We start from the raw sequence: 13,137 nt of genomic DNA, 5'->3' as shown, positions 1-13,137 counted from the left end.
TGGACACTTTACCTTGTAACATGCCTATAACTAGGCCTCGTGTTGTCGAAGAGCTGCCCGTCGAAAGGGATGTGCGCCTTGCCTTGCGTCCTACACAACTTGGCAGAACCCAAATCCAAGTGCTGATCATGATGAGAGCGGCTGCAGAGCCGAGTATCGCATCCAGTCGCCTTCAAAGCTGCATATTCGCCGAGGGAGACCTGCTAGGACCACCCCGAAGATGTGCAGCCGAATTCTTGAAGAGGCTTTGCCAAATGTACGCCTCACTCAGCAGAAGCTCGATATCCTTTTCCGTCCAGTCTTTCGTAGGCAGAGCCTGCAGAAACATCATAATCTCTTGGAAATCCATCTTTAGGAGTTTGGCCGACCACTTCACAAGGAAGGCGGCACAAACATACAGATGGAACTCGGAGAACCCCTGCTCCTCAGCCTGTTTCGAATTAGCAGTTACTCCAAGGAGAAAGATCGAGTGATTGTCTATACCAGATACGTATCCCACATGCGAATCGTGTTTTTGACACTGACTTCCCTCATAAGTAGACAGTTCATCCACCGGAAACTGAACTGGATGAACTCCACGTGCTCATTCTCCAGATGTTTCGCTAGGTCGCTATCGATCCGCGCAGTAAGATCCCTCAGCGCGGAAACCTGACGCTGAATGCCAGGCTGAGCAACAATGTAATGGTCCTGTATACCGTCAAGCAGTTTTGTCAAACACCAGAACGAGTCTGCCTCGACAGCATCAAGTACTGCCCTTGGCAGCTGTCCCGGATCCATGCCACTCTCGATGTTGCAGTCAGTGATGTAGCTGCCCAAGAAAACTTGCCAAAAAGGCGATACCAAATCGTTGATACCTTGTACATAGCCGCTTGCAGGGTGCCGAATAGCCCAAAGATATAAAATCCGTTCGAGGGACCGCTGGGTTGCTTCGTATCCATAGAGCTCGATGTGGGGGTTTGTCCGAGGCACATCGATGCTGATCTGATGCCATATGGACTCGTCTAAGCCCCTGGACCGACCCGCAGAGGCAGGGGCACTGCCGCCGCGCTCAAAGGCTTGCCGTACTCCATCCAAATATTCTTTTCTTTTTCTCTCCAACGTCGCCACCCGCCGCTCGCTGCTTGTCGGCAGGTAGCTGAGCAACAGTTGCCATGTCATGGCACGGACCTCTTCGGGCACCCCGCCCCATGCCAAGGCTCTGAGATCCGTGATGGGGATGGTTGTCGCCTGGAGTAGCTTCTTGAACTTGTTGATCTTAGTGACACGCGAGTTCATTACATCGACCTCCTTGGGGGTTGCGTTTGCTGGGATGGCTGGGTGATTGATTAGATGCAAAGCATTTGCCGGGTCTTGGAATAGACTGTTAGCACGCGAAGCCCGTGCGGAGCAACTGTAGGCCTACCTTTCAGAATGTCTTTATATTGCGGCCGGAGTATCTTCCCCTCGCTTTTCTTGGGCATCGGATATGCGCTTGACGGCCTCTCGATCGCTATGTCGGCACTATCGGAGTAGCGTCGGGAGTGACCAAACGCATCGTCCGTGGACGCATTGCCCTGCGCCGCGGCTTTGCGCCTTGACTTCCTCTTCATGTTTGAAATGCTGGGCAACCCGAAATCATCCCCATCGTCGTCATCGTAGCCTTCCATGTCCCCATCAGGATCATCCGGGTTCCAGTCCTGATTGGTGTTGGAGAGGAAACTGAAATATGTCTTGAGTGGGGGCGAGGACATGCCCGATGATTGTCTTCCGGGCGGCGGGGAAGATACGTCGCTGAGTCGGGGCTTCTGCGAGCTCGATGAGGGAGGCGTCTTCGGTCTCGAGGATGCGTTCGACAAACTCCTGATACTTGCAGTCAGCTAGACCATTCAACCTAGCTAGAGGAATAGAGCGACGGACAAGGAATCGAATTTGAGCATATCCGCATGCGAATATGCGGCGCCGATGACTTTATTGGGATCTCGGGTGCTGCTGACGTTCCTTTTCGGGGTGCCGTCCCGGGAGGGGCGCCAGAAAGGTGAAGCCGAACTGTGTGTCTAGTCAGCGCCTTGCTCACACAACCAATACGAAGAGAAGAGCTATGCATACTCGGATCTGTCTATAGTGGTGACGAAAGAGAAGATTAGTAATTGGAAATGCAAATCCCCCCTTGACGTCGAAATCGTGTTGCGCGCCGTGGGATATCGTAGGTCTCAACAACATACCGACTTGGACCATTTCCTACGTCATTCCACGATCGATCAGCAAACCAAAGAAGACCGAAGTTAGGAACCGAAGTGGAGGAGCGCAAGATTCTTACCTGCTGAGGAGGCGGCTTCTTGCCGCTGCCCGAAGAAGAGAACATATTTGGTCGAGTGTGTTGGGAGGGGAAAACAGTATCAAGTTACATGTTTGGTGTTGTAAGGTCTCTATTGGGGGTCCGAAAGTGTGTCCCTCCTCTCTCGCTCCCCATGTTGATACAAGTTCACCGATCGCCTGAGCAAAAGCCGGCCCACTTGCACCACGGGATGGATCAATGATGGAGCTTTGACGAGCTGCCCGCCACAATTCGAGTCTGTCCTTGGCGCTGCCGACCAATCATCTGACTGCTGTGCCTGGCCTACAATGGCACCTGGGCAGCTGGGCAGGCCTTGGATGTACTCAACATATCAGCTCCTATTATGCGCCAGAAAAGTGATCTGCTCCCGGGAAAAGTATCGCATGTCGCCGAGATTTAATCAGCACATGTGTCTTCTTGTATATGATATGCTATATAATATCTCCCCCTTTTCAACTTTATACGTTGTTGCCGTTGAACCGTGGTAGCAGACAGAGACAGCGTTGTCACAAAGCGAGCTGACCTGCACTTGGAGCCCCGCGTTGAACTTGCTTCGGGCTGCGTGCCTAAAGACTACAGGCATATATACACCTCTGGCACCTTCGCAAGAGCAGGATTTCCATGGAAATGCATAGTGTACTCGAGATCTTGAGTTTGCTGTTCTCCAAATGAATGGCCATCGCATGTCACCTAATCTAAGGATAGAAATTAAGCAAATGCATTTTATAATGCTCAGTGTCCACCAGGCGTGTTTCTAACAGTGCAGAATAAGTGGCTGATCCGCTGATTCAGAGCGCGCTGGCCAGTGAATCAATGAATGAATGGCCTGTGCCACAACCAGCATCCATCCGTCAAAGACCCCACTTGCCTAGCCTTCTTCACCTTCTGCTCTCTTAGCCTCTGGGTCTGGGGGGGATTATTGGCTTGACGCGCTACTGGAACCTCCTGCCTGCTCCAGCTCTGCCGATTCTTTTTTATCTGTACCGGCTTCGTCTGTCTGTGCCTGTTCCGTTTCCATCTCCATCCATCAACAACATCCAACATAGATGCGACATCCACAACGGTAGACCCTGCACCAGTGGTCTTTTATCCTCTGGACTTACTTTTCTTCGCGGGCGCTCTAAGGTCTTTGGGTTCGGATCGTTCTCGAGGCATCCCAACTTCTACGAGTCGCTTACTGGCTGTTGTTTACTCACGCCTTTCACTGCCTGATTTCGGTCTTTTTTATTTCCAGTTTCCTACAAAACACCTTGCCCATCATGACTGAACCCGAGAACATGGAGGACGATCTCTTCGCCGATCTGTGAGTACCTCCCTCGCCCTGTGTACCACTTCTACCGCGCATTCCGTGTGGTCGACCCAACACCTGCCTTCGCAACCCAATCGCAACACATGGATCGCGACTGACCGCAAACAGCTATGACGATAACGAAACCTCATCAGCACCTGCCCCGGCTAAGCAGGAGCAGCCAGTCGAACCCCCGGCCCCAGCTCCTGCGCAACCCGAAACTCATGTCGAAGACGAGCCCGCTTATGACCCCAATCAGAATGGCTACAACGATGATTACCAACAGCAGCCCGAGTACGATGATGACGACGACGACGATGTTGATTTTAACCTGGGCAACAACCCACCCAGGGATATGGATACTTCCACTCCCATGAGGGAGGAAGTCTCTACTCCGAACTACCATTCCACACGCGGTCCTAGTGCCAAAGAAGACGGGTAAGTTTATCGCTTTTCTCCAATTGCTGCTTTGATGTCATACCCCACGCTCCCGCCTCGTGATCTCCAAGAGAGATGCTTCTGCCAATGTGGCTTGGTCGGACGTACTCGGTGTAGGTATGCGTGGTTGCTGCTGCGCGGTTTGCGATTGCTGTAATGGCCAGGGCAACAGATGAGAAGCTTGCTTCAGGACCCTGGGGGCTCGAACCCAGATAAGATTGGGCAAGAAGGAGATGATCCCGGGCTTGTTGGCTTCAATGGGAGGCTTGTCACAGTTGGGTCACGAATCAGCCCATGTACCAACCTATCGCCGAGATCACGTCAGCCTGTCCACAATACCTAGTATCTATAACGATACGCCCTGAGAGACGGGAAGAGTTGAGATGCAGGCGGTACAAGCTTGGTCGACAGATTTACTACCTGAGAAGAGGCCACGATATGAACATCGTCATCGACTATAGTCAGTACAAGATCACAGACACTGCCTTCCATAGCCGTTCGTCAAGAGATAGGCTCATAAAGCTAGACGAGACTATGTCTCGCTCTCTTTGATGGCTTGTAACAAACAATGGCAGCGAATAGCGCTCGAGGCCATATGCTAGCTTCACGGTAGCGAAATCAGCAAAACAAAGAATTCCGACAACAATATGGCAACTCCGCTACATTATCTTCCTCCAAGGAATGTTTCTGTGTGTGGTGTGCTCTTCCGAACTCAATCCATATGGTTCGGCGACGACATCAACACATCCTGAAGATCGGCAAACTCTCAGCATCAGAGATACTCCCACAAAGTCCCAAGGCGGAGAGATCCTACACTATCCCGATGGACTTGTATTATTGGTCATCCCGTTCTCCTCGATCCTGGGGCCTGGATTCTCATAAGCGGCTGCTCGCATAGACGGAGACAAACCTAGCGCGATGCTTGGGTCCTCTAATCACATTTCGCAACCTCATTGGCACACATCCGAGACAGGCTTGCTTCGCATGTTTGCTCAAGTGACAACTGCGTAGCTGGAGTGCTGCCCGCCTATGTTTGATTGATCTCACATCACGCTGTAGCATCAGCACATCAGTTTGTGTTTAGGAGGCCGACTAACAATGTTTTTGCCACAGAAAAATGTTCATCGGCGGCTTGAACTGGGAGACTACAGACCGTAAGTTTATTCTAGACCCGTCGCATGAGTAGGCATTCACTAAACCATCTTTCAGAATCCCTTCGTGACTACTTCACCCAGTTTGGAGAGGTGACGGAATGCACCGTGATGAGAGACAGTGCTACCGGCAGATCGCGAGGCTTTGGATTCCTTACCTTCAAGGACCCCAAGACTGTCAACATTGTCATGGTCAAGGAGCACTTCTTAGATGGCAAAATTGTAAGTCGTTTTGGCTCTATCTATTGCTCCTAGAAAACACGCTAATCATGGCCTCAGATTGATCCCAAGCGAGCAATCCCGCGTGACGAGCAAGAGAAGACCAGCAAGATCTTTGTCGGCGGTGTGAGCCAGGACACGACAGAGTCCGAGTTCAAGGAATACTTTGCTCAGTTCGGTCGTGTTGTTGATGCCACCCTGATGATGGACAAAGACACTGGACGACCCCGTGGTTTTGGCTTCGTTACTTTCGAAAGCGAGGCCGGTGTGGACAACTGTCTCAGCGTCCCCTTGGAGATCCATGGAAAGCCCATCGAGGTGAAGAAGGCTCAGCCGCGCGGTAACATGCGCGAGGAAGAAGAGGCTTCGCGACGTGGCAAATTCAGAAAGGGTCCGGAGGAGCAAGCTAGTCCGCAAGCTCAGATGGCAGGTCAGATGTCTCAGGGGGCATGACGCCTCAGGTCATGGCGCAGTACATGCAGCGGATGCAGCAGTACATGACCATGATGCAGCAGCAAATGGCTATGAACAGGGGCATGGGCATGGGTATGATGCCTGGTGGTATGAATCCGGCCATGATGCAGCAGATGATGCAGATGCAAATGGCAAACCAGATGGCCCAGGGCGGTGGCGGTGCTGGTGGTGCCGCTGGCCAGGGTGGCCAGAACAACCCTATGGCCGGTATGAATCCAGCTATGATGCAGCAAATGCAACAACAAATGCAGAACCAGATGAATCAGGTCACTGCAGGCCAGGGTGGTGGAGAGCAACAGCAGCAGCAGCAGCAACAACAACAACAGGGATTCAACAACCAGCAACAGTTTGGTGGTCGTGGCGGCCGACGTGGTGGCCGTGGAGGTTACGGACAGGGCGGCTATGGGATGGGAGGCGGTGGCGGCGGCGGCGGCGGTGCACCCGCTGCTGTTGCTGCCGGCGGCGACCCGACGTCGTGGGAAGGTATGTACGACGATGTCCCGCAACCGAACTTCAACCAAGGTGGCCGAGGCGGCTTCCGTGGAAACAGGGGCGGCGGTCACCACAGCCCAGGACCTGCTGATCCTAACCACGCTCCGCCAGCAAATGCGCCCACTGGCCCCAAGAATGCAGGCCGGCCCGGCGCCAACTACCGCGGCGGTGGCCGAGGCAGCAACCGAGGATACCACCCCTACCAGCGTTAGAACCACTAGGTATAGGTGAAAGGCCAACCGGCGAAGACACAACGCCGAAGGACCCCTTATCTCGATCATGTATTCCTCGCATTCCCGTTTGCACTGCTCTTCCTGGGCGAGTCGTGCCAGCTCTGAGATGTTGCATTGCATCGCAGCAACTCCTCGAGCTTAGGCAAGATGTCTGTTCGAGACGACTATGGTGCAGACGCAACTCCAGGATCTCGACGCGACGGATTTATCCCCCCGCAGGATGAAGAGACACCACCTGCTTGTATTCTATTTTATTTTCCCCTTCTCGTTGATATTACGAACAGCGGCGCCGGATTTATTACTGAACAGTAGCGATATCGGCATTGGCCAAGTGTTGATGGTCAAAACAACAACGTCGTCATCCAACTGCGCGAACCACGGCGGAACTTCGACGAGGTTCATGCAGTTCACCCAATCCCCCACCCCCAACCCTTTACGCAGTGTTTCATGGATATGCACGCAGACTGCAAAAAATGGATTGTACATCGCCTTGACCTTAGTATGGATCCCAAAGGTGGATAGCCATCAATATAATTGCACCCTCAGGTCATCGTCGTCTTGCCATTGCTTCGTTGTGAAACGCCGCCATTTATTGCCTTGTAGCTTGTCCTGTCTCCTCCGCCTTACCACCATTAATCTCAATGAACGCTTCAATACTCTAATAAGCTTCCCATATTTATTCATGTGGCATGTGCTTCATCTTTCCTGACGCTCACTCATTCCCTTTCGCGGACCCCTTAGCCGCACCTCACCTCCTTTTAATCATAGACGAGATACGTACTTCACAGATTACAACCCTTTTTTTACCTCCTGAGAGCTATTTGTACAATACAAGCATCCAACCGAGTTCATTCATAGGCATATGGGGGGTACATAATGCCAACCCATATCCAGCCGAGGAGAAGCAGAGCGATGGCACCCACGACGCACCGCACGCCGTCGTCGAGCGACAGGGCTGGAATGCTGCAAAGGTAAGGCCAATTCCTTTCCTCTTCTTCTGACGGCGGTGATAGTGGCGGGTCTGGCGTGTGGGCGTAACCTTCTTCTATACGGAAGGGCGACCCACCGGCGCCATAAGATGGCCGCCGCTGGGTTGGATAGTAATGCCTGTGGTGACGAGGACCATATGCATCATCCTCCCTCTCGCTCTGGTGGCAGTGGCGTCATGATTAGTCAGTGCGGTTGCTTCTCTGCAAGTAGGGCTTACTGCTATGTCCATGTTGTTTGAGGTTGCGCTCTCCTCAGTAGGGGGGCCGGTGAAGGAGACAACGAGTAATGTAGAGGCAGAGAATTGGGGATCACTGCAATGGCAAGACCCCTACTGTTACTCTGTTTTCTGATAATAATAATATACCGATTCGCAGCTCTTTTTAGGGAAATAGCAAACAACTTCAACATGAGGCAATGCGGCTCTGAGACACAATTATCGGGTGGTGGTCTTCGCCCCCTGGACTTTCTTGGCTCGGACGTTGGCGAAACCCAATTTGGGCGGGACTCACCCATTGCTGGGAAATGGCTGCATCTGGATCTCCGTGAGTGCAGGTCGGTCAATCTATTTCATCATACAGCAGGGAAACCCCATCCAGAGATGGGTATGGTCACCACCGGTCAAGCACGTTTTTTTCTTTTGGCACGTCAAAACGAAGGGACGGGGTTTCCCTAGCTCGAGCTGGTTCGTATATCAAACCTCGGCGACGACAAACTCAAGCGCATAGCGACACCGGGCCAACCTGCCAGTAAGCTCACAAGAACGGCTTGTATAGTTCAAAGGAACTACTCCGGATCGCAAAGGTCATATTTTCCAATGCCAGGCCGATCTGCATCATGGATTTGGGACCCTTTGACTCGGGGATCACCCCGCTGGAGATCCCCTGTGCCGCCGGGGCTGCTTTCAGATTAACGGCATCCGCTCGCGGAGAATCCCGCTGGTATTTGCGACCAACATATCCAAGAGTAAGGAAGTCTGACAGCATTCCAAATAGAGTCCAAATAGTAGCTGGCATTTGCTGATCCAAGAAACTTCATGTGTCCCGACGCTGGAATTCGATTCAAATGTAGCTAGCTAGCACTTTGGATGCCATGCCTTTCATACCTACCCAACCATACCACTCTAGACCAAACACATATACTTCAATGGGCAGTTGAAGATCAAACGTTTCTTCTGGACCTGATAAGCTATCAAATTATGTTTTGGTTAAGTGAGAACCCCCGTTAACATATATAGGTGTTGATCTGATACTAGGGCTTACTCTGACGCCTTGTCGATGACATACCGATATCGCATCGGTCGCGCCAAGATTCTTCATCGAGATACGATATACGACGCATGCATAGAAGTGCCGGAGCAGGGGTTGTAGTGAGCACGAGTGAGAATTTAGTACTGCAGTCAAGAGACTAAGTTCGAACATCCATACCACTTTAATACGAATAACCCCCTCAGATCCCCATAACGGACATAGCTATGAAGTCCCGTACATCATTATAGCAGCTTGCAACCTACATCATATAACCCAGTCTCAGTCCTTCTCGGTCCTTCCGATAGTACCAACCCTCCTTAGTCCTACAAGGCTGATGATAAGTACGGTAGCTGTGCTCGCAAAGATAGTCCAGAATGCAGCGCGGTAGCCGTCCATCGTTGCCGTCTTTCCCTCGGCGTGGGAGTGTTCTGTGACTGACGCTGCAATTGCAGCGGTCACAGCGAGCCCGACAGCGTTGCCGAATTGCGCGACTTCGTTGAAGACGCCGCCGGCCAGCGACTGAATCTCAGCAGGGAAAGCATCGGATATGAGCAGATTGGAGACGCTGAAAAGAACTGCGAATGGTGGTCAGATAAGTTTCTCTCTACTTCCAGATTCTCGTTCCTTACCCCAAGGATTTACTGGGCAGAGAAACAATGCCCAAAACGGTCTGAACCAGTAGTTCTCGTGCTCGCCCACAGTGGCCATGAGAGCTGGCGAAATCAGGGTGATACAGGTAGAGACAACGACAAGCGTTATGACCTTCACTCGAGAGATGAGATAGACCAGGACAACGTTTACGGATGTACCCATGACGATCTGCGAGAAATATCTGATAGAGGACTGCAGAGCCGACAAGCCCTGGACTTCCTGGAAACTAAATTGGTAGGCGGTATCAGCGAAATGTTCCAGGGTTCGGAACAAGCACAGAAGAAAAAGAAGGAAAAAACAGCAAGACGTACTACAGTGTAGCAAAGTATTCAATGCCGTTCAGCGAAGACCAGCAAAAGAAGACGCATAGGCAAGCCGACGTGAAAGAGGCTTTGCGCCACAGCCTGTTGGGTATAAGTGCTGGCTTTCCGATCTGAACTTGGCGATGCATCCAGAACGGGAAAGCTGCAAGAAGAAGCATCGAAACAACGAGGAGGACTATTTGGACAGGTTTTCTTATGTTGCGCCAATCCGACGTGATCATGGCAAGCACATACACTGCAGTTTTTCAATTAGCCCCGTTCTTCACTGGCATACCAACTCCAAAAGAGGAGCTGGTGTGGGGGAATAAAGGGGGCATCTCTTCGTTACAAGGATTCCACTTACTCAAGAGCGCCAAAGCAACGCTGAGGATGATAACTCCTATCCAGTCGACATCTTCGCGAAGCCGGCGAACCCATGTCTTCTTGGACGGATGACGGACGTCGGGAAGGGACCAAACGGATATGACGGAGATGACGAAGTTGACCATGGCCATGATGTAGTAGGCCCAACGCCAACCGATGGTGTCGGTAAAGATGCCGCCGAGAACGAGGCCCAGAGCGTAACCCAACGGCTGCGCCATGCCGCTCATGGCAAATGCCGTGTTGCGCCAGTGGCCCTTGGGGAAGGTGTTGGTGATGAGACTGACGCTGGTCGGCAGGCACATGGCCATGGCGACGCCCAGGCAGGTCCGGAACATGATGACCTGGATGCCGGTGGTGGAGAGACCCAGAGCGACGGTAAAGACGACGAACAGGAAACTGCCCGCGACCCACACGCGCTTGGGGCCCAGGATGTCGGCGAAGGAACCGAAGACGTGCAGGAGACAGCCTGCTGCGAGCGCATAGACAGCGGCCGGCCAGAGCATCTGTTGACCCCCTTGGTGTCAGTGTTGCTTTCTCCAGTGAGTGAATACACCGAGACAGGAAGAAGGCTGCTTACCAGACCGCTGGGAAGGCCGACGTCCTTGGCGATACGCGGGAGTGCTGCGATGAGGATTCCCGAGCCCATCGTGTTGAGACCATTGATGCCGGCAAGAGTGGTGATGACGCCCACTCCCTTGGTCTTGGAGACCCGCATCTGCTGAAGAGGCGAACCATCCTGGCCTAAGGATACCGACTGCGCCTCTTCGTCAGAGGAAACTCCTTGGTGTTCTTTTTCACTGGCTTGTCCACTCGACTTCTCGGTTACAGCAGGAAACAACTCGTCTTTGGATATCGTTTTGTCCATCTTGTCGAAGTTGTACTGGAGCTTCCTGAAATGAAGAGTGCGAAAAGCTACGAAACCTGGACCGGAGCCAGTGGCTGCTATATTTCTAATACGTGCATGGGCTTCTTGGCCTGGGAGCGAGGAGAGAGACTTTCATCTACTTTACGGCACAGGCTGGTGCTGGATGAGCTGGATATTTCCCCCCCCCCTTGTTGGTCCTGCCACCTCCATGTTCGCTGTCGCACAGCACGAGCGCGAGGCAGACGAGGCGATGTTGCTAGCCGAGGAAGGAACGGGGGAGTCATTTCTCCTATGGGAAGGTGGGCAACGAGGGGCAAAGTCGAAACAATAGATTCATGCTGGGTCAACGACGGGCGCCAATGGGCGATGCGATCACTTTGGAAAGCGGCACGTATAGTTCTGGTTGGGGTTCCATATACTGGATAGAAGCATATTCTTGGTCACGTCGCTGTTCCTCCCTTTGGTGCTTTGGTATATGATAGGCAAGTATTGGATGCGAGTGTGCGGCGCTGTCTGGGCTTGGCTCAGCTAACGTTGTCCCGTAGCGCTTGTATACCGGGATCTTGGTAATCTCGGAGGATCTATAGAAAGTTGGAAGCATCCTGGTGATGTATGAAGCGTTACGGGACGAATGATGATAGTAATATGCATGCATACATGCGGGTGTGTAACCGCAGATAACAGGACACTGCAAATGCGGTGCTAAGTATACGCCCGCACTGCACCAAGACCGAATAGTGTGACATATCACGTCGCCCCGGTCAGGGAAGTGGGATGTTTCTCTTGGCATCTGTGCTTGGCTGAGGGTATGCTGATGCGAAGCAGGGAGAACAGGGATTCGAATAAGTGCATATGCAATGCGCAATCGGAACTCGTATCCTCGTGCTACGTATAGTATAGCCAAGCTGACTCATCTTTGATGACGGTTTCGCTTATGACTGCAGATGAAAGAGAATATTTAAACCCAACAGACCGGAAGCCCAACATGCATAAAGGCCAGGACACCATCACGGTCCATATTGGCGACTTGACTGTTTACCCCAACATCACTTGAACAAACCAGACAAATCACAGCCAAATACCAGCACAGCACCAAAGTCAAGATGGGATCGACCACCGGTACCGATAAGCTCATCCTGTATACCAACCACACATGCACTTGTACGTCGCCGCCCCCCCTTCGCATCACCCCCTGTCCCGGTTGTAGTAGTAATAATAGCCTGACGTGACCAGGGGCGAACCGCGCCAACGTTGCATTGGCCGAGCTGGGGATCCCCTTCGAGGAGAGAATCATCAACGTCGATGGGCCGCGGCCCCCGGCCTTCTTGGAGATCAACCCCCGAGCACTGGTGCCCGTGCTGATCTGGAACGACGAGGTCGTCATTGAATCGGCCATCGTCTGCCAGTTCCTCGTCGACGTGTACCCGTCACACCTGTGCCCGCCCCCCACCACTGCGGAGGGGGCCCTCCGCCGCGCCAGCATGTCCTTCTTCACCGACGCGTACTGGACCAAGTTCCACACCCTCCTGTTCAGGCTCTTCGAGTCCCCCACCCCGGCCGACGAGGAGAAGGTGGTCGGCGAGGCGGTGCAGGGATTGGTTCGGGAGGTCGAGCCGCTATTGGGGGACGCCGCCCCCTTCTTCGGGAAGAGCCAGCGGCTTACCCTTGCCGAGGTGAGTGAAAACCCCCAACCGCGCACACTACACCAGCCAGGGTGTTCGTCTTACGTACATACCTTAAAGTGTTGTTGGCTAAACCACGTACTTACTGACAGGTCATCACGGGCCCCTTCGTCATTCGGGCCGTCACGCTGTCCAAGCACGGCGTCTACCCCGTGAGCCTGAACCGCCAGATCGAGGAGAAGGCGCCCAACTTCCACAAGTGGGCGATCGCAGTTTCTAACCATCCCAGCATCACCGCCGTCTTTGACGAGCAGGTTCACGTCGCCCGCTCGCGCGCTAAGCGTGAGCGCATGAGGAAGGCTGCCGGCCTGGCCCAATAAGGTTCTTCGAACGGTGTTGCTGGGTGGCCAATCTGAATTGGGGACTTTCCCAAAACAGCTGTCTGCACCTCGGCATGGCTGGTTCCC

The 13,137-nt window shown here is 53.0% G+C and overlaps 7 protein-coding genes across 7 annotated transcripts; 4 read left to right on the top strand and 3 right to left on the bottom strand.

Moving 5' to 3' along the window:
* Positions 1–172: 172 nt before the first annotated feature.
* Positions 173–2,341, bottom strand: PG998_002530 (GTPase-activating protein GYP1; the record flags this gene model as incomplete). The annotated part of the gene is made up of 5 exons (XM_066869348.1): positions 173–430; positions 484–1,349; positions 1,403–1,839; positions 1,897–2,025; positions 2,202–2,341. The coding sequence occupies 5 exons, from the start codon at positions 2,339–2,341 to the stop codon at positions 173–175; spliced, it is 1,830 nt and encodes a 609-aa protein (XP_066737763.1).
* Positions 2,342–3,573: 1,232 nt separating this feature from the next.
* On the top strand, positions 3,574–4,044 carry PG998_002529 (heterogeneous nuclear ribonucleoprotein HRP1; the record flags this gene model as incomplete). Its single annotated transcript, XM_066869347.1, has 2 exons — positions 3,574–3,617; positions 3,732–4,044. The coding sequence occupies 2 exons, from the start codon at positions 3,574–3,576 to the stop codon at positions 4,042–4,044; spliced, it is 357 nt and encodes a 118-aa protein (XP_066737762.1).
* Positions 4,045–5,157: 1,113 nt separating this feature from the next.
* Positions 5,158–5,863, top strand: PG998_002528 (uncharacterized protein; the record flags this gene model as incomplete). Its single annotated transcript, XM_066869346.1, has 3 exons — positions 5,158–5,194; positions 5,250–5,413; positions 5,471–5,863. The coding sequence occupies 3 exons, from the start codon at positions 5,158–5,160 to the stop codon at positions 5,861–5,863; spliced, it is 594 nt and encodes a 197-aa protein (XP_066737761.1).
* Positions 5,864–5,874: 11 nt separating this feature from the next.
* PG998_002527 (uncharacterized protein) lies at positions 5,875–6,588 on the top strand (the record flags this gene model as incomplete). The annotated part of the gene is made up of 1 exon (XM_066869345.1): positions 5,875–6,588. The coding sequence occupies one exon, from the start codon at positions 5,875–5,877 to the stop codon at positions 6,586–6,588; it is 714 nt and encodes a 237-aa protein (XP_066737760.1).
* An 869-nt stretch (positions 6,589–7,457) lies between these two features.
* Positions 7,458–8,612, bottom strand: PG998_002526 (uncharacterized protein; the record flags this gene model as incomplete). The annotated part of the gene is made up of 3 exons (XM_066869344.1): positions 7,458–7,757; positions 7,817–7,910; positions 8,356–8,612. 3 exons carry the CDS (start codon positions 8,610–8,612, stop codon positions 7,458–7,460), a joined length of 651 nt encoding a protein of 216 aa, XP_066737759.1.
* A 513-nt stretch (positions 8,613–9,125) lies between these two features.
* Positions 9,126–11,048, bottom strand: PG998_002525 (uncharacterized protein; the record flags this gene model as incomplete). The annotated part of the gene is made up of 5 exons (XM_066869343.1): positions 9,126–9,421; positions 9,476–9,723; positions 9,809–10,055; positions 10,164–10,686; positions 10,761–11,048. The coding sequence occupies 5 exons, from the start codon at positions 11,046–11,048 to the stop codon at positions 9,126–9,128; spliced, it is 1,602 nt and encodes a 533-aa protein (XP_066737758.1).
* A 1,103-nt stretch (positions 11,049–12,151) lies between these two features.
* Positions 12,152–13,050, top strand: PG998_002524 (Glutathione S-transferase domain-containing protein; the record flags this gene model as incomplete). Its single annotated transcript, XM_066869342.1, has 3 exons — positions 12,152–12,209; positions 12,282–12,721; positions 12,823–13,050. The coding sequence occupies 3 exons, from the start codon at positions 12,152–12,154 to the stop codon at positions 13,048–13,050; spliced, it is 726 nt and encodes a 241-aa protein (XP_066737757.1).
* Between the last annotated feature and the right edge of the window lie 87 nt (positions 13,051–13,137).

This window comes from Apiospora kogelbergensis, assembly GCF_038363985.1.
Source record: "Apiospora kogelbergensis strain CBS 113332 chromosome Unknown utg000001l_segment0_segment0, whole genome shotgun sequence".
NCBI classification, from domain to species: Eukaryota; Fungi; Ascomycota; class Sordariomycetes; order Amphisphaeriales; family Apiosporaceae; genus Apiospora; species Apiospora kogelbergensis.
The sequence above is the reverse complement of the archived record's forward strand: the minus strand, read 5'-3'. Positions and strand labels throughout refer to the sequence as shown.